Source organism: Rhinolophus hipposideros, assembly GCF_964194185.1.
Source record: "Rhinolophus hipposideros genome assembly, chromosome: 7".
NCBI lineage: Eukaryota > Metazoa > Chordata > Mammalia > Chiroptera > Rhinolophidae > Rhinolophus > Rhinolophus hipposideros.
Genome location: NC_138053.1, coordinates 74,933,475 through 74,959,271, shown reverse-complemented (window position 1 = coordinate 74,959,271; position 25,797 = coordinate 74,933,475). Strand labels below are relative to the sequence as shown.

Below are 25,797 nucleotides of genomic sequence, written 5' to 3'. Positions count from 1 at the left end.
AAGCAGAAGACTGAGAAAGAAATGAAGACAAATATGCATGAGAGAGGATGGCCACTCTCCCTTCTTGGTGCCTCCAGAAAGGATGCTTGTTCTGTTTCTCTGCCCCTGGAAGGTGTTCCCATAGGTCGTGGAGGGGGCGGGGAATCACTCTAATCTAGTGGAATGAATGGGCAATGGAAAGTAGGCCTCTTAGTTGATACCCAGGGATCAGGAGGAATTGAGTTTTTACTTTTGTATTTTTAAAGAGCAAAGTAGGGCTATAGTGAAAATCATTCTTTTTTCCGTTATATTTTCAAATAAGAACAAACATATTTAGACTCAAAGATTTCAGAGCAAAAATGTTTACATTTTTCAGAACTAAATTTTATATTTCATGCTTCACATTTTACAAAGTCATATCTACTTTACAAATATCCCTAAGCTCAAGTCAGAATGAATATTATAAAAGAGCATTTTGGAATCACAACACATTTGGCAAGGTCTGGCAAATGGCTCATTATATTTCAAGTAGCATTTGATACATATAACCAAAGAGTACAATAAAAGACTTGAGTTTCCAGTAACCTTGCACCCACATTGGAGCGACTGTACACGGTAATTTAGTTTAGTGATAGAGAGCAGTAGGAAACAGGGCAAGTAAAATTCTAGGATCTTAAAATACATAATCTGTGACAAGGAGACAAGCTGATGTGTTTTACAATTTGTTTTTGCACATACCTGCTAGCCTCATCCTGCTCTGCAACGTCATCATACACTTCTTGGTCATCTTCAATACGTCTCGATGAAAGAGGACCGAGAGAGGTTTTTTTCCGTTTCAAGGAATCGTAGTCAATCTCTACAGCTGTTGTCTTAATATAGCCATCTACCAAAAGAGGAATGATTTATGTTCAGGTTACTGCGTTTTAAATGTTTTAAATTTGTGAATAAAATATCAATTGCATATTTGCTCTTTAAAATTGCTCTTCATTTCTTTGCTTGCAATTCTAATTTATAGACTTCCCATGTAGACACACGTTTCACTGTACGTTGTCCAAGTTTTATGCTACTGTGGTTTGGAATAAGCCTAGAGTCTATTTTCAAAATTTCATAGTGATTAACTTGACTCATTTTTTTTTTTTAACTTTTAACATCAATGAAGAACTTAATGCCCTTTGTTCCTCCCTGGAGTAATATAAATATTTACATTGTTCTCCACTAAAAATAACACAGATGAGGTGAAGATGGAGGTATATACCTGTTATTTTAAATCTTACTATCTTTGTCCACCCTGTGCAGTACTCCTAACTTAATGTTGATAAGTAGTTCCCGAAGAACTGGAAATGAATTGACATTTCATTTGGGCTCAAAAAGATGACACTTTGAAGTCATAGGGAAGTTAGCACTCACATGACCCCCTTGCTGTTCTGCCTAACCATTTTCCCTCAGGGTTGTCTGTGATGCGGATTATTTCAATTTGCTCTCCTTGCTTGAAGCTCAGTTCATTCTTTCCTCCTTTGACATCGCAGCAAGCTTTTGCTAGATGGATGACTTGAATTGGGCCTGTTAGCTGCAAAAAGGAAAAAACGTAATTACAACAGGCTTCTACACTATTCAGAAAATCTTTAAGGAATGTAGCTTTGAAAGACAATATGTCCACAACTTGCCAACCTGCCTATTTCCAACCTTTACAGGTTTGAACCAAAAATTGAGGGTGAATGTCATTCCTGGGGAATGTTCTTATAGAAGGGGTTAGGGAAAAATCACAGGGGTCAGCCAGGACCACAAAGAATAGAGAAGCATATGCCTGGGGTCCCGGAGAGAGTGATCTGTGGACCTTAGGAACTCGGTGAAAGGCTGTCAAAGGAAATCGCTGATAACATAATACCACTGATGTATGACAATACATGCTGGATGCTATGAGTTTTTATGGGACATGAGCGTGGTCTGCTTGGTAGATGGATGTTTTTTCCCTTTTTGCATTCTGATGGATCTCTGCAGGCCTCAAACAACAAAGGAAAGGGTAGGTGGTGGTGGTGGGTGTACTCGTGGGAAAAGCATTTTCTTTATTTCTTTTTCTTTTTAAACTTTGTGGTATTGTCTATCTATAAAGTTAGAGTAGACATTATCTGCTATAAACAAGATAACATTTTAGAAATAGTTTTGTAAATAAAGCATAGCGACCAAATGTTGTGAGGTTTTAAAAAATTAATATCCTGAATAGTACGGTGGTTTCTTGACAGCAGGGGAATAAACTACTTTAGACCATGAATCTTAAACACTTAATTTCCTAATACTAAATTGGTTTCCTTTCAAGAGAACTTCTTGGATCTTTTGACATGCAAATAAGCATTATGATTTTTGAAGAAGTTTATCTTATTTTATTGAACTTATGATGTTATGAATTGTGAGACATACCATTAACGATGTACCACTAAGAAAGAAAATATCTTAATTTAAATTACGATGTACAATAATGTTAAGATGCATTTTAATTTCAGAATTTTGAAATGTGAAATATTTTGTCTCAGAGTTAATGAAATATGGTGCTAACAATTCTCATATTTATTTAATTTAATTTTTAACATTTATTAACAATTTGTGGAAGGATATAGCTTGTGAAGTCCTAGTCTTGACAAACTTTTGCATTCATATTTAGTGGTATGATTTCCAAACCATATTTTTTTCTTACTAAAAGCATTATTTGAATGAGCGAGTGAAGCAATGCAAACTTGTCAAGTTTTTGCAAACTTGACTTCTCCAAGAAAAGCTTCACATAATTCCTTCAAAGCTATAAGCAATCTCTTCATAAAAAGTTTGCTGTGAAGATTTTCATTTAATAAATTAAATTTTCATATTTTCCACTTGAAAAATATAAATGTTGGTAGCCGTACATTCTGTATAAATAAAATGTTTTAATACTCACATAGTAATCTTAATTTTACTTATATATGGTAAGCATTTTCAAAATTTAATGAGAAAGTTTATGCACAGTGCCTTATGTGCATTATTTTATTTAATTCTACAACAAACTTTTGTGAGAGCTATCATTTATTTTCATTTATATCATTTAAAGAATAGGAATCTGAGGTCCGTAGAAGTTTAGTAATATGCCCACAATCACATAACTCGCATGTGCAGGTGGAATTTGAATCCATATCTGTCCAACTAAGCTTTACATTTTCCTTGTACTATGTTGTTGGACCTTCATTCAGATATAATAAATAGACTGAGAAGGTATATATAAACGCAAGTTTTATAATCCAAATCATACAGTAAATGTTTCAGAGGAATTAAGTATTTAAAGGAAACTTGATATGAATGTTTTTTAAAGAATAGTTTTGTAATTCAGATAATCGCTCTAAAATATAACTGATGTACCAGACCCACACCAGATGGGCCATGTCATCAAAGAAGGTGTAACCAAGAGAGGATAGCCTGCAAGTGTAGTGTGAGTGGTGGTAGTAATAGAAGTGACAAATTAGAAATCAGAGATCAGAGAAGACAGAGGTCAGAAATCCAGGTAGATGAAGAGGGTTGAGAAACAGCAGGTATCAGAAATCAACATGTACACAGGCTTAAAAAAAGGCAGTTAGAGTAGCTCAGAGACACTTTATTCTGAGGTAGGTCTGGTTCATTCAGAGACACATGTGTCCCTTGCACCACTATGATACATGCCCCAGGGATTGTGCATCCTAAGCTCATAGAATAAATAGGTCAATATGAAATATGTAATGAGGAGAGTCAAGATGGGTTTGAGTAACTGAGTATTCATTCACTCAAGCAACATAGACTTTCCGGGTGCCCAGTAATTATAAGCCACCATATTTTGGATATTATCATATTACATTTTTAGTGCAGGGGTAGCGGTATGTACTGGACACACACACACACACACACACACACACACACATACTGTTATGAGGACAGTTACTCCTCAGAAAACAACAATTAAGTAATTCTCCAACCATGAAGTTTTCAAGAATGCTGTCCTTTTGTGTGAAAATTATTAAAAAAGAGGTTACTCTTTTGCACCCAACAACAAGCAAGCTCTTACTTTAAATTTCTTCTTTATCTCTTGTTCTTTCTTTTCTCTCTCTTTCTGTTCCTTTTTCTCCAGCTCTAATCTCTTCTTTTCCTCCTTTTCCCTTTTCTTCTCTCGTTCCTTGGATGCTTCTCTGTGGATAAAAATGGTTAGGTTGTTTCATCATCTGCATTGATGTGATAGGGTTCACTATCCAGAGAGGTTTCTGTCTGTAACAGGAGATAATATCTGAAATGTAGATAAAGGTAAAAAGCCAAGTGTTGTCAAAATTCCTGGGTGTGTGAGATTGTTCTTAAAACCAGTAGGAGGCACACAAAATGAGGATTCCTTCCAAAGACTGCTTTCTCTTACAACTTGTGCCAACAAGTGGAAGACATTGTTTATAAAGGCCCTACTCTTGCTGCACGTTGGCATAAATAGAACTAATCTCTCTCTCTCTGCCTCTCTCTCAGATACAAGAGCATGCACATGTTCATAATGCAAAGTTCAGAAACTTTAGTCAGAACTGGTTGAATAAAAACTGGTTAGAAATATCTGAATTTAATTGAAATAAAGATATTTGAATCAACAAAAGATAAAAATAAGATGATATATTCATTTCTACTTTCACTCACTTTCTAGGAAATTTCGCAGTTTTGGGCTACCCAGAAATCCATTTTCGAGCTATTTTTTAAACCATTTTTCTGCATTAGCAGGCTGATCCACTGACATCTGGTACTGGGTAAAATTATTTCTCATAGCACCCTTGGGAAGTAAAGCACTGCCTAGGTGAGGAAGTTGCAACATAGATGAATTCATTTGCTCAAGGACACACTGACAGCAAGAAATACAGATCTCTGGCTCTGATTCCCCATCAGTGGTCTAGCTGGAGACTTCATGTCTCTGGCCTCTCATGCAACAGCATTTTAAGAGTTCTCTGTAAAATCCTTAGTCAGTAAAGAATCTTTAGTCCTTTGTGTTAAAATAAAGGTTATAATAATATGCCAGTCATTTGAACAATAAAACTCCCCTCCCTCCAGTGTTGAAGAACAATGTACTCTCCCTTTTACAAATCATTATATTCATCTTAGAAGGAAAATATTGTGGTAAAAATGCAACTCATACATGTCTTCATATGTTTCTCCATCACTTTCTTCCTGTCAAGAAAACATTAATAATAATTAATTTTGATTATTCAAAAAGGGAACATACACATATTGCACTGATCAAATACTTAGTAAAACAAGCATACATTTAAGCACATGTAAATTTGGCTTATTTGAAATATTTTTTTTTCCTTTTGAGATATAGACTGGGAAAGTAAGCACAAAAAGACTTCATTTTATATTCTGCTATATAATTCACATGTGTAACCAGACTTAAGTTTTACGTTCAGTGCTACAAAAATACTAGTCAGTGTAATGATTGGTGTTTAATGTGTCAAACATTTGAAATGAAATAAGATTCAAAAAAATATCATCCTTACTCACAAGAATTTTCATTTGTTGGTTTATAACAACAGAAAATTAATCACAATAATTATTAAATATTCTAGTTACAGCAATATAATATGAGAAGGAAAAAAACTGACCTCATCTGGAATTCCACTACCTAAAGGGGTTAAAAAAGAATAAAATTTAATATATAGCAATTAAGAAGCACTTTAACACCAGATTATTCAATGTAATCTAATATACAAAACAGTTCATAATCTAACAGAACTTATGCTTTATCAAAGATATAGAACTACAAAATAGATTATGTGGTTTAGATCCTTACTATGGGTTTTTTGATAGTTGTAATTTAATCATAAAATCATTTCATTGGCTTGCATAAGATAATGAGGACACCCTTTATTCTCTTTCTTAAAGACATGCACATTTGCTTCTGTGGGTCTATCTGGAACAAAGGTATCAGAAAATCACAACTGGTTTACACTTTTTGATTTGCTTCAATTTTTGGATTTGATTTGAATTGTTCCCATTGATTTGCTTTCATGTATCAAACAAGTCAATATAATTAGATTTGTAGACAAGATATTTTACTGCTCAAGTGTTTAGTAATGTAAACTAATTAACAGATATTAAGATATAATCTAAAACAATAATAAGAAAAATAGTGTGGTATTGGTATAGGACCTGACAGACCAATGGAATAGAATGCTCAGAGACAGATACATAAATTTACATACTCGTACAAACATATACACACACATACACATAAAACATACACAAATACAAATATAACATTGCTATAGTACAAAGGTGGTATTATAAATTAATGAGAAAGGGTGGATTTCAGAATATAGTAATGGGAAAACTGGCCATACATGAGACGACAAATCTGTATTTTTACTAACTCCTCAAAAGTGGATTGAAAAGAGATCAGACTTAAATATAAGGGATAAAGTTCATGGAAGAAGATATTTTTATTTCCGAGGGATAGGACTTCTTTAATAAAACTTAAAGCATAAATTACACGGTAAAAATTAATTACTTTGATTTTATTAATATTTATTTATGTTCAATGAAGGACAGCATGGGGCTAATAGACAATGAGCAGAATGAGGGAAGATATTTGCAATGTTTGCAACAGACATGGGATTAATATCTGGAATACAAAGGAACTCCTGAAAGTCAACCAGGAAAAAATACCAACCCCAAGAAAAGAATGGTAAAGGATACAAACTGGCAACTTACAGAAGAAACACAAAGGCTAATAAACAAATGAGTACTCAGATTCAACAGTAAGCATAGGTATGGAAATGAAATGAAATACCATTTTATAAATATAAGACTGGAAGCAATTGGAAAGCTGAATACTACTGGTGCAAAGCAGGCGTCTTGGAATCTTCATGCCCTGCTAATGGGAGTACATAGAGATGCAAATCTTCTGGAGAGCACTCTAGTCCTGCTCAGTCAAAAGGAATATTCCATAGCTTATGAGCAGCCATTCCACTGCTGGATATATATTTCTTAACGAAGACTCTCAAGTCCACATAGGGATATGGACAAGAAGATGCACTGAATTATTATTGGTGGTATTAGGGAATGGAGGTCAAGTGTGAATGCGTAGGATGCATACTATGGAGTACAGACCATGGAATACTTGTGAGTAGTTAATAGCAACAAATTAGATATAGCGCATATTACAGCATGGCTGGGACCCCCAAAACACATTATGTTGAGTGTAAAAAAAGATCACAGTGAGCTATAAAATACTCTTTACGTAAATTGAAATATATGCACACATACAATATGCAAACAATATGTACAAACAGATACCTACACATTAAGCACACTAGAATATTTGTCTCCAGTAAGGGGGAAGAGAGGAAAGGGAGTGGGTCATGGAGATAAAAGGAAATAAATAAATAAGTAAAACAAGAGAGGGGTCTTATATAGACCAGTGATAATAATGACCCATTAATAACCCTATGAGAATGATTAACTCAAACTTCTGTATCTGAGATAACAAAAAGATAAATAAAGCATATTTTTGCCCCTTACCTTCAAAGGCATTGACACCATCTTGATTTTCATCATTTATAGGGCTTCTGGAAACAAGAAAGAAGAAAAAGTGAAAGTGGAATAAGTAGATGCTCATCTTACAATGAAAAAAATAATAAAAGGATACTTTTAAAAATCATTCTTTTCTCTTTAATAGCTCTCTGATTTAAAACTTCAGAAGTCATCAGGATAGGCTTTAGCCTTGTATTTATGCTGCTACTGCTGCAAAAACATGGAGAATTCTGGAGCTTGAGTACAGTATTATTCATTCATACACGTGATTAATCCATTGCTTCAGGGCAGGAAGATGTTTTTTGTTAAAACAGCAGTATACCAATAATTCAATTCAGAGATGCTGAAGGCATTTGATTAGTTTTATGGTACAGATACCAAGGAGACTTAGTTCTATTCCTCGATTTCTTCCTCTTTTCCAAATGTTCTCCACCTGGCTTTACTCCCATCATTTGTGGCTTGGACTCCAAGGTGCTTCATTCCAAACGACTTCACTTCAACTGCTCTTAACATTTATCGATGCCCGGGCCCCACAAATCCTTATGATTTATGGAATCTATATTTTCTGTTGCCTCTATATTTTCTGTTTCTATTCTTAGGTTGATTAGCATAGCTAAAGAAAATTGCCATTTTAATGATTCTGGATTTTACAAATAATTGGCATTCAATCTCAGCTGTACCCTCTACACTATTCTACAATCTCATTACACTTGTTTTTCTAGTCAACCCTCTCTTACATCGCCCATCCTAATGGCTATTCAAAACCTTCACTACTTTCCACAAATCTCCCATCCTCTCCTCTTCCCTATAATCAGATGCGCTTCTTGCACTGATAAAACAGCAGTTATGGGTGTGACCTCTCTTAAGAAAATACATTCTTTTAACTCACAAACTTATCTACAGTTATAGCCATCTTTACCTTCTCCTTACCAAAGTTCTTGTTTCTACCTATGTTCTGAATCCTATCTGCATTATTAGTGACTTTACTATTTTCAGCCCTTCCTTTGTGCATCATCATATTATTTATATTATTATTATTACTCCTCTTCTGTCACTCCCCATCCCTAACTATCTCACTCTGTTGTCTCCTTCACCCCAAGTTACTCTCGTTCATTATACAAAAAACAAAAACCCAAACACTTTTTTTTTGCCTTTCTAAATCTTCCACATTACCACAAAATAAACTTCCTTTTCCCAGCCAAAGTAGAAAAAGATGCCTATACTCACTGACTTTACTTCCTGTCCTGTCAGTTATATCTTCATTGACTACAATCTGGCTTCTACCGTGTTTCCCTGAAAATAAGACCTAACCGGAAAATAAACCCTAGCATGATTTTTCAGGATGACATCTCCTGAACAAAAGCCCTAATGCATCTTTTGGAGCAAAAATTAATATAAGACTGGTCTTATTTTGGGGGAAACACGGTATTGCCAATCCTTTACTGAAACTGTTCTAAAAAGACTTAATTACCAAATCCACTGGACACCTCTCAGCCTGCAACTTACTTGATTGCTTTGTGGCCCTCAACAGTACCGGCCACGTTGCCTTCCTTGAGTCTCCTTTGTTTCCATGACAAATCTCTCCTGTCTCACCTCTTGTCTCTCTGGTCACTATCCCATAATTTCCACTGTGGGTTTATTTTCATTTGACTTCCTCTTTAAGGGATGTTCCTTTGTGTTTCAGTCTTGGCTTTCTTCATTTTTTTTTCTTCTCTCTACATCTGTTCCTGAATGGTCTCAAATAACCCCACAGCTTCACATATTATTTTAATGTTGGTGACTTCTGTATTGAAATCTCTAGCCCAGGCCTCTTTTCTGAGTTTCAGATCTATCTATCTATCTATCTATCTATCTATCTATCTATCTATCTATCTATCTATCATCTATCTATCTATCTTCTATCATTACTTGGATGTTCCACTGCCAGTACTATGTTAACATCTCAGAAGCTGAAGTTTCTCTCCTTCATCCCAGCATAAACCTGTTTTTCCTACTAGGATTCTTATTTTGGTGAATGGCACCACTATTCACATATTCACCTAAGCCTCAAGTCATCCTTCCTTTCTCACTCTTCTTCAGTCCCACATCAAATTAATCAAATTCTGTCATTTCTACATACTTAGTGTCTCCCATACTTCACTTTCCCTTTCCATCTCTCTCCTGTTTCCTGCTAGACAGGAGAACAGAATTGTGTTGTCTCTTGTGTGGACTCTTGTATTAGCCATCCTGCCAATCTTCTAGTGATGAGAATGCTCTTCATCTTTTCTACCTTTACAGTCCCTTCTCCACACTGCTGCCAAAGTGATCTTTCTAACACACAAGTAAGATTATATTACTCTTATGTTCAATACTGAAACCACTGAAAAAATTAGGAAAGACTGTTACTTGAACTCAGGAGATACTGGTTGAAAAATTAACCCCATTTGAAAAGTGTGGGCTGGAAGTGCCTTATTATCACTTATTTCATTAAAAAGGCTCAGTGGGTACAATTGTGGCTGAGGGAGAATTATCATAGACATATGTGTCTTAGTCTCTACCTGACATGGTAAACATGTGGTCATAAACTGTTAGTCTAATAAGCTCACTTATTTTTTTTTAAAATTGAAAATTTAACTTATATATGCATAGCTTTCTATTTAAGTAAGTGTAAAGGTCCAGTTAGATTGTTTATGACAATGCATTTGTTTCTCTTGGTGAGCCTTTTTAGATCTTGGAAGATTCAGAATTGAGTAGAGAAATGACGGAGCACTTCACACCCATACTACAACATTTTGTGGAAAAAGTTTTATAATCATTGGGACAATATACATATGTTCAATATTTTAAGTATTTGTAATATTTAAGAGATTTGTTACATTAGAGACTATTCAGTTAGACATGTCACATCATTTTAAAATTTGTGAGTTAGACTATTATTTTAGTTGAAAAGGAAGGATTATAGGTGTTGAGTATAAATGGCTGCTGACATCAGAAAAGATAGTCAATCAAACATTATGATCTCTTAATAAAAGAATACAGCATAATCTAGGGAGGAGTAATACATATATATACACATAAATTTGATTAAGCTGACTCTATCAAATTTACAAGAAGTACTGAGAAAAGAAGAACACATAAGCTACCATGTAGGAAAGCAATCAGCAAAGTTTAGACTGTGGGTAACTACAGTGCCCACAAACAACTTGATTATTTAACAAATACAATGCAATAAGTAAAAAAAAAAAATGACAGAGGGTGAACTTTCAGTTTAAGAAGAGATTACAAAACAGATATACCAATAGACACAATAGACTTTGAATTCTTGTTCAAACAAATTTAAAAAAATAAGCCCCCACGCAATTTGAGACAATTGGAAACTTGTACAATGACTCTATATTAACACATAGAGTCTATTTTTAGGGATACCGACTGAAATATTTATGGATGAAATTATATAATGTTTGGTATTAGTTTCAAAATAATATGAGAAGAGGAATGTGTGAATAGATGAGAATAGATGAAATAAGATTGGTAGAGAGTTTATAATTGCTAGAATTGGTGCAGGGGACATCGTGGCCCATTATATTATTCTCCCTGCCTATTATATGTTTAAGAATTTTCAAAATAAATATGCTTGTGAAAAAGTATAAGAAAAATTTTATTACAAATGCAATTAGAATATTTAAGGGAACTGGATGTTACAAAAGCCATTTAAGTTCTTGGAAGGGGTTTACTTAGTGGAGTTATTAAATTTGTTCAGTCAGGCATTTGAAATGCTTAAAAATAAAATTCAACATATAAATTTACACATGTAATGTAAAATATGTAAGGAATTAACTAAATTTATAAATACAACTATTGATTTGAAAAAAAATTCAGTGTGATTTGTCTAATCATTAATCAAAGATTCTCCTAAAAAGAATTGTTGTTAAATAAAACTTACTAGAGTTATAAATAGGATAGCAAGTTATAGTATATAAATTTAAGTACTTAAAATAAGTTAGGGCTTTGCATAAATTTTAATGAATTAAACATTAATCAAAAGCACAAGATGTATAATAAATATCTTAGACATCAAAATATACTGACATTCCACAAAATAAAATCTATAGCCCTTTTCATGGTATACAAGGTTGTTACCATCAGCCCTTTCTTTTCTAGTTTTATAATTCATATTTCTTCTTCTTCTACATATTAATAGTGAACTGACATACTCTTTGAACACTGTCTGGTTTCTTGTGCCTCCAAGCTTATCCCTGCTTTTTCCCTTATCATCATCCCTTGCCTGTGACTCTCCTTAATCTTTAAGCTTCTCTTTAAACATTGTCTCTTCTATGAAGTTATCCCCGATTCCCCTAAGCCCACCCAGTTGCATCTTCCATATGTCATGAATTGCTCCATTATAGTGATTATTCTGTATTACTATAACTGCAGAATAATTGGTGTGTTTCTCTTCCTACTATGAGACCCATAACCCCATGAGGAAATAGATTGTCTCTTGGTTAGTTAATTTATTATAAGACTGTCATTTTTAGAAAGCTATTACAATAATTCCTGTCATGAATAGGACTTATTTTCTTTTGGATGAATTAATGATGTCCTAGTAATACTGAGAAGCTAAATTAACTTTTATTAATAAAGTGGGTTGTTTATTATCATTTTTGAAAAAGAATGTTAAGTCAAAGACTACTAGACTTGCAGTTTACTTCCTAAAACACTTGGATGAATAACAAATGCTAGCAAAATGAAGGCTATCTGCATATCACATTCATACATATGTGTCCACATTTATGCAAACCATTTATTACTTGTAGGTAAAGTTTGCATAAACATAGTTATTCATAGGCCCAACATTACAGCATACAAATCTTAGTTTATTTTATGTAGGTCTGAATTCACAAATGTATAACTTTATTCAATAAATATGAAATAAAGAATAGGAATGATAGTGAAGAATAAAAAACAAAAAGATGAGAAGTGAATGTCTTGAAAAAAACCAGATCAAAGTGCTTAAAAGAAGTGTTAAAAAAAGCTCCATAAAGAGATAAAGAGACAAACAATGAAACTTGTAATGCCCCTAGTCATAGAAAACTAAACAGAGGGAGTGAGTAAAAGAGAAGAAAAGAAAGCTTATCAGTTATCATAATAGTTATGTCTAGTTATGAAGGCCCTTCACCTTTTGTTTTTATGCTATAGTGAGCAGAATTAAACAGGAAAAGGAAAGTTATGTTAAGATTGTCATTATGACTTTCATTTTTAGAAAGCTTTCAGAGCTCTAGTTCTTGACTTTTAAAGATGTAAAGCTATTGACTTTTAAGCCCTATTTGCTATTCATGACTTTAGTTTTTAATTGTCACTTTGTTTTTTAAAGTAGGATGAAATCTAAGTGACACATTCAACTGTGTTCTATACCAGCCCTTACTGAAATGAAATCTTGTGAACTTTTCTCTGAAACTAGTCTTATATATTTAATGCATGAGCAATTATAAAACTGACTTTTTAAGCCAATGCTTTCCAAGTGGAGTTAGGTAAGACAACTTGGTAGTGCACGACTGATAGGTTGTGTCCTGGAAAAGTTTAAGCATTTCTAATTGATAAAAAGGTTATAATGATAAATTCTTACTTTTCCTCTAATTTTAGAGCCCCCTCATTCCCCCCCAAACCAAACAATCCCCAAAAGAAAAAAACAAAACAAAAAAAACCCCTTAAACTGACTATGAATGATCTCAGGAAAAGAACTGTTTAACTTTAGTCACATCCCATTATTTATTATTTCTTATTACTTCAGTTTTCCTGCCTTTCACTATTGATAACCATGTAATTGTTTTATATACCAAATATTCAAACATTGGTTCTGTTTTCATATGACAAATTAGTTATACTGTTAAAATTATAATTTTTTAAAAATGGTGCAAAAGGGCGGCCGGTTGGCTCAGTGGTTGGAGCGCAGTGCTCATAACACCAAGTTCGCCCGTTCTATTCTCACATGGGCCAGTGAGCTGTGCCCCCCACAACTAGATTGAAAACAATGACTTGACCTGGAGCTGAGCTGTGCCCCCCCCACAGCAAGACTGAAAACAATGACTTAACATGGCGCTGATGGGTCCTGGAAAAACATACTGTTCCCTAATAATCCCCAATTAAAAAAAAGGTGCAAAAAGTGTGTTATATAATGATTTGAACACTATTAGTGATAAATATACTCTTTTGATACACTTCAGTTCCTCTTCCGATGTCTGACGAAAATGGCAGAAAATGTATGTAGCTAATTTCTGACCACTAGGTGGGGAAACAACACAATTTAAAATACAATATAACTTTGGCCGCCACTACTTTATTTTTATAAATACTTATTATTTCTAATTTTTCACCTGCCTCCAATCTTTTCCATTCTTAAGGCATCCTGACCTGAATGATATAATTACAAGTGACTTCTGGGGAGCAGGCAGGTGATAAAGGCGACCATATCTCCTGAAATTCCTTCCTTGATCCCAGTGAGAGATTCGTTTTGTTACCTTAAGCAAAACAGACTCTACACCCTGGGGAGAACTATAACATTATTAGTCTTTTATTCCTTTGAAAGGCCACTCCCTCGCCTGAGCACTGGTTCCCAGTTGCTCTGGTCCTTGGTTCCAGGAATTCTCCCCTCTCTCTGCCATTATCATTTCAAACTCTTGACTGGCTCTTTCCCATCAGCACAGAAACTTACTGATATTTCTTCCATCTCAGAAAAAAAACTTTTGACTCCATTTTTCCCACCAGTTCCTGCCCCACTTCTTTGTTTCCCTTTTCTTCTTTAAAGCATTGTCTGTCCGGCATCCCAATACCTGTCCTCTCATGCTCTTTTCAACATATTTCAACAAGGCTTTTATCTCCACTACTCCGGAAAATTGTACCCACACTGCCCCACCTCTGACACAGCCAATCACTGCTTCCTCCTAACGAATATTATCTTTCCTTGGCTTCCAGGATACCACACTCTTCGTTTTTTCCTACTTTATTGGTTGTTCCTTTTCATTCTCTTTTGCTGTTTTTCCTTTTCCCAGGCATATTAGAGTTGGAATTACTTCCTTGGTGATCTTAACAGTCTCATGAGGTTAGGTGTGGAATATATGCGTATGATTCTCAAATTTATATTTTTAAACCAGAACTCCCTTCCTAATTCTTCACTTTTTATACACAATTGCCTTGTCTACATTTTTACTTGGATATTAAAAAAGATCCTCAGGCTTGACATATCCATGCCCTCCTGATCTTCCCCACCCCCAAACTTGCTCCCCTTCAGCATATTCCATTTCAGTTGATGGAAACATCATCCTTACAGTTGCTCAAGCCAAAACTCTTGGAGCGATCTCTGATTCTTTTTCTTTCATACCCCAGATCTAAATTCTGCTGTCTCTACCTTTAAAACATATCCAGAATCTGGACACTTCTTACCACCTTATTGCCACCATACTGGTAAGAGCCACCTTGCCTGTATTTCTGCACTATCTGACTAACTGGTTTCCCTGCTTCAATATCTGCCTACTGTCTCTTTTCAGATAGATGTTAAGGTAATTTTTATAAAACGCAAGCCAGGAAACATCACTGCTCTGCTCCACTTTTCCATGGTTCCCATTTCACTTACGATCAGAGCCACAGTCTCTCTCATGACCTACAAGGCCCTACATGAGCTGAGCCTTTTCCTACTGCTCCTTCCTTCACTCACTTTACTCCATCCCCGGTTACCTCCTTTCAGTCCTTGAACATTCTCAGACTTTGTTCTGTCTGTTTTCTCTGCCTGGAATGGTTTTCCTCCATGTATCTGCATGTCAAACTCTCTCCCTTCCTCTTTGCTCAAGCATACTTTCCTATAAAGGGAGCCAACCTCACCTCTCTGTTTAAAGTTGCAACATGCTGTCTCCAATCTCACCTTCATACTACACCACATAACGCTGCTCCATTTTCTCCTGTCATGCTCGATGTTTCCTAACATACTATATCCTTTACCTGTTTATTACTTTTATTCCTTTGATTTCTTGCCTCTGTTTTATGAGGGCAGGGAATCTTTGTTTTATTCACTGGTGTTTCCTGAACTCCTATTACAAAGGCACAAGATAGTGGCTCAAAAAACAATTGTTGAGTGAATGTAAAATAATCTAGTAGATCTTGACCTGAGAGTGGCCCTTGATTGGAGAGGGAGGAATGAATGGCATTTATAGGCCAGCATGGTAGCTCCTGGGAAACACCCAGGTGTGTGTTCTAAAAGGTGATGGTGTGAAGAAATGCATAGGAACACCCATATCTCACAATTTTACTTAAAGATCATCCCTCTCACGTGAGATATAAATTTTTGAGCCAGACTACCAAGACTTATTTTGCTTTCATTTCCTCTTGTATCTTATCTAGCTTCCTCTACTGGAGGTAAAGTTTCTAACCCAGATATTTCTTCATTTTGGAATTTACTTGAGCTCTCTGATGGGAATCTGAAAGTTTTCACCACACATTTTTACTTTTGAAAAAAAAATATTTTATAGATGTATGTTCCTTAGCTTTCATTCTCTCTATTCTTTCCATCTGACAATTAACGTTCAGATACTCCAAATACAATTTATTTAGACAATATAACATTGAAAACTCTTGTTTCTCTCCACCTGTCTTCTGAGAGTATGTATTTTGTGGAGTAACTCTTAGATGAATCAGAAGTCCTTAATAAGATTGGAATAGGAATGAGGTAAAGTTGATTACAATTGGTGGATTTTGCTAATTTCTGATGAAAACAATATGACAAATAAAAATTTGAGCCTGGCTGTTTGGCAGGCCCTTTTCAACTTTGCAAGAATTCCCTGCAAAATTAGGAAATTGACCAGTTTCCTTATGAACTAGTAGCACAGGCTACAGGACTGTTTTTGAAATCCTTTCTTTCTTCCACGACTTTTTACTCCCCTCCATATCACAATGGATTCTATAGAGTTGGTTTGTGGAAAATAGTTAACATAGCAGGCCCGAAACTGCCATTTTTAGAAGAATCTGGTACCAAGGTTGGCCCTTGGCTTGTATCTGGGTACACAGCTTCTAAAAAATTTCCTACACTGATATGAAAAGTTGCCTAATTGGTAAGTGTGCTGTGCTGTGCCCAGACTGTATAAACAATGTAACTTATGATGAACATCTGCTTTCCTTCTAGAAGTCTGGTATTTTGGTAGTTGCTAGGTAGAAGGTGCCCATGTGATCAGCTCACAATAAAAACCTGTCTCTAATAGGCTTCCCAGGGGAAGTAACATTACACATGCATTGTATTTTCATAGCTGGAGAAAGGAACACTCTGAGTGGCTGCTCCCAGCCTTAGAAAGAGAATGTTACTGTGAAACATCTTAGCCCTCAGTACTGTGAGTCCTTTTAGTAAATCTCCAAACGTATTAGTGGTCTTGGGGATCCTCAGACAGGAGGAATAGTGCCAACTATTCCTTCTCTTCACAGTTTCTTCAATCAAACAATTATGTACCAGTCTCCATGTCTTATAAATGGGTAGGAATTCATGGTCAAGGTATTTATTAAAATTTCTCACTAGAATTACACAGGATTCAGAAGTCTGACTGAAGCCAGCAGCAGTGATAGGGTCACATGATAACATTCAAAAGTACTAAGTTCAAAATCTAGAGGGTTAAATTTATCAAAGTAGGAAAGGAATTAGAAAAATGAAACAGGATTTATAATACATGTGAAAAGAAAATAATTTACACAGAAATCAGGTGTATTTAAGAACATATATTAGTTATTTAAATTAAATTAATATTTATTTAGCACTTATATGTTAATAGGCAGATGACTTAGACTTCTATTTGGTAGCTAGATATCGTAGGGTATTAGAGTTTTTAAATAGAATTTATAAACTCAAATTCCAGGAAAGGTGAGCAGTTACCATAAGTGCATTGCAGGCCACATAGAAGATAATAGCCACTAAGCTCCTCTAATACCTTTTAGTTACTTCCTTTAACCCCCCAACCCCGCCTCCAAAGCATAAAAAAGTGAAACATAATGGAGGTTATCCATGATTAATATGTTTTCAATCCATGCTGTAAATTGTAATCATCAACATTTAAGGAAAGCTGTCAATCAGAAATTGTTATTAACAGAGTCTATCATATGGATTACCATATTAAATATTTTAAATGTAAAGAACATCAATCTGGTAGGGGATGGAAGGGAAGGAAAAACACACTGCAGCTAAATATTTGGGATATTACTTATTTGTGGTAAAGGAGAATCATTTAAAACAAGTTTGTAGTAGAAAGGAAAGATCTAGCCTGACTTGCCATAAGGATCTATGCTTGCCATTGTCTGAATATTTCTTCTTAAAACAACATTTCATTCTATTACAATCTTCCACTTGCTTTTTCCCTAACCAGCTATTCTGGTAAACCATGGATAAAGAGCCCATGCATAACAAACCATATAGTTTTGACATTCTGAAAAATACCACCTACGAAAATTTAAGTGAGAGGGGGCTTGAATAAAAGTTTCCTGGGTTTTGAAAACAGAGCTCAAAATCTGAAGGATGAGAAAGCACACATTTATTTCTACATTCTTGCCTAATCTTGGAGAAGTTACTTAGCCTTTTAGACTCTGTGAAATGACACGACTGATAAGATTATAAGGATTATCTATGCAAAGTGCTTAGGACATCACAGGTAGTCAGTAACACATAGTAGTAGTGGTGGTGTTGATGGTGGTGATGATATATGACAATGGTGGCGGAGGTGGTGCTGGTGATAGTGAAAGAGATGAGGGTGGCACTGACTTGAGGAATGCTTCAGAACAATGGAAATTTTCTTCAAGTGAACTCTTAAGGGGAAAACCACTCTAAAGACAGATAAACAAGAGCCTCTCAAAGGTATGGGGTGAGGGTGAGAGCAGACTGCTTAGACATCATTTCTCTCTGCGAGCTGCCCACCTTTGTGGCCCCAGAAATTTACCATGAAACCCTCAGCAGTCAGCCAAGCACAATTTGAAAATTTATGGTAAGCGATTGACAAAGAAATGACAAGATAATAGTTTGCTTACTTTAGATCTAAGAGAGGTTTAATGTTTCTGGGAGGTAGGCTTGGAACTGGTGGTTGTGTTGGGTGAGATGCTGGCAATGGTTGCTGGCTGGCCGGATGAGGTGGTGGAGGTGGTGGTAAGGACGTTGTTGCGTAAGATGTTTGCCCCTTGCTGGTACCTAAGGAGCAAAGCAAAGAATACCATGAGGTGAGACAAGTCTTCAAAATACACGATATGCCTATTCCAAGTCTGCAGAAAAAAGAATCTTAAATATAAAAATGTAAGAAATGTATCCTAAGTTGAATCAATGCTTTATAGAGCGTAATATTCTAAGTATCACGTAACATGGCATTTCAAAGATTCAATTTCTTTTTTTCAATTTTATTGAGGTATAATTGACAAATAAAATTGTAAGATATTTCAGTGTACAACATTAAGTGTACAACAATGGTAGGCATTCAATGAATATTTGTTGAATGAAAAATGAAATGTTGAACTTACTATATAATGTCTAAGCAGACTGCTTAGACATTATTTCTCTCTGCTGAGCTGCCCACCTTTTATTGAGGTATAATTTTATTGAGGTATAATTGACAAATAAAATTGTAAGATATTTAAGTGTACAACATGATTTGATATATATAGTGAAAGAATTCCCCCCATGAAGTTAATTAACACATCCATCACCTCACATATTTACCTGTTTGTTTTCTTTTTTTTATTTTGTTTTGGTAAGAATATTTAAGTTCTACTCTCTTAATAAATTTCAATTATATAGCACAGTGTTATTAATGATAGTCACCATGTTATACATTACATCCTCAGACTTTATACAGAAGTTTGTACCTTTTTACCAAACTCCCCTTATTTTGTCCACCCCCTAGTCCGTGGCAAACACTTTCTACTCTCTTTTTCTATGAGTTCAGCTTTTTTTTTTTTTTTTTTTTTTTTTTTAGATTCCACATATAAGTGATACCATACAGCATTTGTCTTTCTCTGTCAGGCTTATTGCACCTAACATAATGCCTCTAGATTCATCTATGTTGTGACAAATAATAGGATTTCCTCCTTTTAAAGGGTGAATAATATGCCATCATATATATCTACCACATTTTCTTTATTCATTCATCCACTGATAGATACTTAAGTTGTTTCCATAACTTGGTTATTGTGAATAATGCTGTTATGAACATGGGAGTACAGATATCTCTTTGATATAATGATTTTTGTGTTTCCTTTGGATATATACCCAGAAGTGGGATTGCTGGATCATATGGTAGTTCTATTTTTAATTTCTTGGAGAAATCTCATACTGTTTTCCATAGTGGCTGCACCTTTACATTCCCATCAACAGAGTATAACTGTTCCCTTTTCTCCTGGCATTTGTTATCTCCTGTCTTTTTTAAATAGCCATCCTAACAGGTATCAGGTGATATCTCATGTGCTTTTGATTTGCATTTCCCTGATGATTAATGATGTTGATAAATGTTCTTTTTCTTGAGATAGATAAATTCATTGAGTTGAATTCCACTCTTAAAAATAATTTCTCTTATCTTATTGAGGAAAACCTTAACAAGTATTAAGTCTATGTGTAGAGTACATGAATGAAAAAATTCATACATATGTACATATATATACATATATAAAATACATATAAAAAATCGATTCATGATTTTTAAAAAGATTATTGACTTTGTGTTTGGTAGGTATGGTTTTTGCTCTCCTCCCCTTCACTTTCCAATATCACAAGAACATGACTTTTTCATTAAATATATATTCATTGTTTTCATTATCATGACTAGGTAAATACTGTTCTTTGCTGAGTCAAGTAGTATGCTATGATTACATTTTTTTTTTCTCATTCAACTAACTGTTTTCCTGTAGCTAATAACTGCCTCATTTTGTCATCTGCAAAGAGTTTTCTTTGGAACTCTTTCTTCCCATAATTTCCAATAGCTTGTAAAGTGCCTTTAAATATTTCTGACAAAATAAAACCTGTGAGAAAATTTATCAGTTTTAATATATTGTCTCTGTCCACTTGCTTTAATCTGACCTGGTTGCTTTTAAGGTCTGTCACACATCTGTAACCCTGGTATTTCTCTTTATCAGCATTATGGCTGTGATATTTTGAGAAAATGCATTGTGATAAAAAGTGCAAGCTCTGGAGCCAGAGTGCCTGGGTTTAAATGCTATCTCCACCACTACCTACTGAAAAACTTGGATAAGTCATTTTCTGGTTTCATCTGTAACATGGAGATAAAAACAGTGCCAACTCATAGGATGGTGGTGAGGACTTAAGACTTAACATATGTAAAGGACTTAGGATAGTACTTGGCATATAGTAAGTTCAACATTTCATTTTTCATTCAACAAATATTCATTGAATGCCTACCATTGATCAAGTTCTGTTCTAGGTACTAGAAACACAACAGAGAAAAACAAAAATTCCTGCTCTTATGTATTGGGAAAGATAGATAATAACTGAATGTAAGTAAAATACATAGTAAATTGCCATGAGAAATGCTATGAATGGTGGAAAGATATATGATTGTGTGTTTTTGGCATCTCTTTCCAGCTCTGCATTAGAGACCTCATTATGGTAGATTGAATGGAGGCATAGTGGAAGTATTTATCTCATGGAAATGGATAAGAATCACAAATTTTGGTTTGATTTATTGTTTTGTTATTAAATTTAAGAAAGTGATGGAGAAAAATCCTGATAATGCAGATTAAACTTATAGCATGAATAGCATGAAACATCAAGGACATATTTTCCCAGTATTTGAAAACTGTTATACAACTTAGCAAAGTTGTCATTCAATTGATGACAAGTCAATGAATTCTGACATATATCTTTGTTGTTTCACATTTATTTTATTAACCTAAGTCAAAATATCAATCAACATTTAGGTTGGAATTACACTCCTTCATTAATTGCAACCATAAGTTGCCTATAGATGTAAAAATGAACAACTGGTTATGTGGAATTTTCAATAATACAGAATTGTACACCTGAAATCTATGTAAATTTACTAACAATTGTCACCCCAATAAATTTAATTAAAAAAAGAAAGAACTGAATATTTTATTATTTGTATATTATATATCCTTTATATCAATAAAATTTTTACGTGTATGTATGTATACATAACACAAATATACAGAGTTTTTCCTGGAGAACTAGTACAACATTTACAGGCATACCATTGCTTATATCTAAAAAATGTCTAGGTTCTATTGGTTATATGGTGAACAGAATCACTTGTCTCTGTATCTCCCACTTTACTTTGACTTTTGTCCTCTCTGTCAGTCCTCCATTCACTTTCTGATATCATATATTATGCTCTGGAATTATGGACGTTGCCTGGCTTTCCTGACTATGGAGTTTGTATTTCTTATCTTCCTTGTTTTGGGCCAACTTTTTTGAAAGGAAAGGAGGTGCCCTCTTGAAAAATATTTATTTTAATTTTACACGTCTTTGAGCACTAGTGAGGTCATTTTCTTAATTTTTACAACCATTTTTTTCATTTTAATTATGTTATCTATTCAAATCCTTTGCCTATTTTTAAGACAGTATTTGCTTTTTCTTATTGGTTTATAAAACCTTGTTATTAAGGATCTTAATCTTTTTTCCTTTCACATGGACAAAGTGAATATAATAATTTGGCTGCTTTGGCTCCTGCCTCAGCTTGTCCATACCAAAAGAAAATAAAAGAAAAGAAAAAATAAATTATGTGCCATAACCAGTAAAACCTTAAAAATCTCCAAAACCTTTGAAGGAAATATATGAGTAGTACTTTATTGTAAATTTCCTTAGTGGGTAAATGGCAGGGATTTCAATGGTATATTATATAAAAAGCTTCCTAATTCCTATTAGATACTTCTGCCTATTTCCAACCTTTTCCCTTTGGTAATTAAAAATATTACCCTCTCTCCTCATGATCACAGTAACCTGGCCATAAAAATTGCTCAGGCCCTTCACTCCTGACTTGTGACACTCCCTGCCAGGTTCTGTTCACAGGAATCGCTCATCTTCTCTTTTGGCAGCTATTTTGGAGAAGTTGAGGTAGGGAGAATTAATTCCTTTATGAATCTGATAAATGCAAATTTCCAATTGATCATATTTATGTTAAAAATATTTTGTCCGTTTCATTTTTGTCATCAGCTAAACTTTTTGATATATAGTAGTACTTACTCTTTTTCTCCAAATCAATGGATAAATTCCTTTACATGTAATTTCTATTATTAGAGTTATGCTTAGAACGGTCTTTCTTACCCTGAGACATATAATTATTAACCTATTTTCTCCTACTTCTTCTTGGCTTCATGTTTTTGAGGTTAACTCCTTAAAATTCTTAGTAATTTATTTTGGAGTTAGGCATGACATTGAGATCTATTTTTATGGTTTTTATTATTGTTCTTAGATCATTTACCAAATGTCCTGGCACCATTTATCTATAAGCTATTACTTACTGATTTGAAATGTCTCTTTTATCATGTAATAAATATTAAAAATCCTAGTGGATTTGACAAATTAAAATGACATTTTATTTTAATTTATGACGCGGTTTGATAGATTCATAAGTGATTTGAAAGCTTTACACAAAGAGACTATGCCACTGTGAATGGATGCCAATAAACCATTGTGTAAATAGAAGGAAAATGTTTATTAGCCATTTGTGACTTATTTTTTCATAAAAAGGATTTTGACAAGCAGGAGGCATTACCATGTGAGAGTGTTCTAATGCCTGAAGGTGAGAAATTAGAGACAAGATTTGGAAACACTAAAAACTGACTTACCCTGAAACTCAAGTGCCACTTTTTCATGTTTACATAGACTTCCGAGATTCTCTGAGGGCGCAATTGTGGTGAGACCCTCCTGTTCTGCTTGTTGCGATTCCCCTTCCCTAGTTATAATAACTAGAGCTACTTGGAAAGGGAGGTGCTTGCTTCTTCACTGAACTTGGAAATCAAAGGAGTCCTCCTGGAACTGCTGGCAACCATCTTGCCACCATCAGGGGAGGGCTTGACTGAGAGTGCAGCAAAACCAGAGTAAAGCAGACTGAGAGACAGACTGGTTGGATTTTTTTTTTTTAATACCTTTGAAAAATTGTCAGAGATAATTTGAAAAGCTTAATGAGGCACTAAACTAATTGTTAAGCATGCTATTCCTCATCAAGCTTGGGAGAACATATGCTAAAGTCTTCCTGTGCTACACTAGTCTGTAGCAGCCAAGGATTTTGCTTTGCAAAATATGTGGTCACTTTCAAATACTGCAAAGAATCTGTTTACAAATGTATACAAAATAATCCTAAGAAAAAGCACCTTAGTTTTACAGGGGAAAAATCAGTTAGACTTACCTTAATATAGAAAGATTGGCTCTAAAATCTCAACCTGGACTTTGTAGTGCACAAAAGTATAATTAGTAATATTGGAATTTTCTTTTTTTTTAAATTTATTTATTGGGGTGACAATTGTTAATGAAATTGCATAATTTCAGGTGTACAATTCTGTATTACATCATCTATAAATCCCATTGTATGTTCACCACCCAGAGTCAGTTTGGAATTTTCAAAAGCAAAGATCTCGTCTGTTGTGATGGAGAGAAGGGGGTGGATATTGAAGTATAATAAAATAAGTAAAGAAGAAACAAACAATAAATCTATGGGAAATTTCTGAGATTAATCATAACATTAAGTAATCACTTTTCTTGCCAATCACCATTCTAGGCACTTTACATATGTAATGTTGTTTAATATTTATAACAACTTTATAGAGTGTTATGTTATTATCTATTTTCCATTTGATAGTTAAGAAAACTATCCAAGTTCAGAGTTTATAAATAATAGAGTTTATAAATAAATTATAAATAAATTCAACTAGAATTTGAACCCTAGCCAATTTCTTATGATGTCTTTGCCCTTTCTGCTATGTTCCACTTCTTCTTAACATAATGAAATGGAAATTATTTGGTAAGTTCAAATGGTCACATTAATATGCTTTCCACAGATCTGAGTGTAATCCCAGTTTTTCTAATTGTTACCTTTCCTCTTAGTACAATTTCGTACAACCATTTTCAGTTTTGTGTAGGGCAGAAATGGCTCTAGAGACTGTAAAGTAATTCGGAAGCATATATTCAAATATATGGGTGTTTTGGATGCTAAATTTATAATTTATACCAGAATTTGATTTTGGAAACCAGATAGCAGGAACGTAGAACATTTAGGAGCTAGTGGAAAATGGTTTCCTAAAGATGAATGACTGATGTGAGCTGGCAAGAAAAAAATCTCAAGAAATGGAATTGAAGAATTAGAATAAAGTCATAAAAGAACTTAAAAGCTATAAAATAAATAATATAAAGGGAAAGAACAACAAGTTTAGAGTTTAGTTGGAATCAAGAATTAGGGATATAAAATTCAGAGATAATACCCCAAACTGATCAACTTATGGGTTTTATCCTCTGAGGCTCAGAGAGAATTGCTTAGCTGGTCTGTGGCTTCAAAATACTGGATCTGAAAAGTGCATTTGGAATTCCTTTCTCAAAGAATGACAGGGTTGTGCAGGGATATGGGCTCCATAGCAGTGAGCAGAGCTGGTCTCCTGGAGAGTGTAGGGTGATTCAGTCACAGTGAGATAATTAGGTGCATTTGCAACCAACTGCCCATTCTCATCTTAAGTCAGATACAGGAATTGTGTTCCTGGGCATTTTAACAGTAGCTCAAGAGTTCAAGAAGGATGTGGGGTTGGAAGAAACTTTCCTCTATTGGTCAAGGTTCTTTTGGCTGGGCTAATAATTAAATCTACATAAGACAGATTAACAAGAGAAAATAATCAAATTTAATTGCATATGTATGTATGGGAACCCCACATACATGAGTGATTCACAGACAGAAAGCGAAAACAAAAACGAGGTAGGCATGATACTCTGAGCTAAGAATGAAGTAAGGCAACTTAGGGCTTCAGAGAGTCACTGCAGGGCAATAAGAAGAGCAGATGTTCAGTAATTAGAAGTTTGTCCTGCCTTATAGATAGGTCATGAAGTGTTATTTCTGGTATTTACTCTTATTATGGGCAAGGCCCCTCATTTAAATTCTTTGAGGGAGAGGTAAAAGTTTCTCATGAGCTTGCGGGGTCTTGATTGGCTTCTGCTCAAAATAATTTACATGCCAAGTGGCACACCTTAGGGAGGCCTGTTCTGAACCCCTTCAAGGAGATACCGAGCATTTTGCTAAAAAAGTCAAGTGATAGCTCGACTTACACTTTGCTGTAACATCT

General features: G+C 34.5%; 1 protein-coding gene across 3 annotated transcripts in view; it reads right to left on the bottom strand.

Moving 5' to 3' along the window:
* Positions 1–25,797, bottom strand: part of FYB1 (FYN binding protein 1) — a 205,498-nt gene that overhangs the window by 25,437 nt on the left and 154,264 nt on the right. For all 3 annotated transcript variants that reach the window (XM_081053235.1, XM_081053236.1, XM_081053237.1), the window contains 7 exons: positions 18,544–18,700; positions 7,510–7,556; positions 5,592–5,611; positions 5,126–5,157; positions 4,034–4,154; positions 1,387–1,546; positions 718–862 (listed from right to left, as the gene is read on the bottom strand). In XM_081053235.1, the coding sequence (XP_080909361.1) occupies positions 718–862; positions 1,387–1,546; positions 4,034–4,154; positions 5,126–5,157; positions 5,592–5,611; positions 7,510–7,556; positions 18,544–18,700 (682 nt within the window). The remainder of the gene's footprint in view (positions 1–717; positions 863–1,386; positions 1,547–4,033; positions 4,155–5,125; positions 5,158–5,591; positions 5,612–7,509; positions 7,557–18,543; positions 18,701–25,797) is intronic.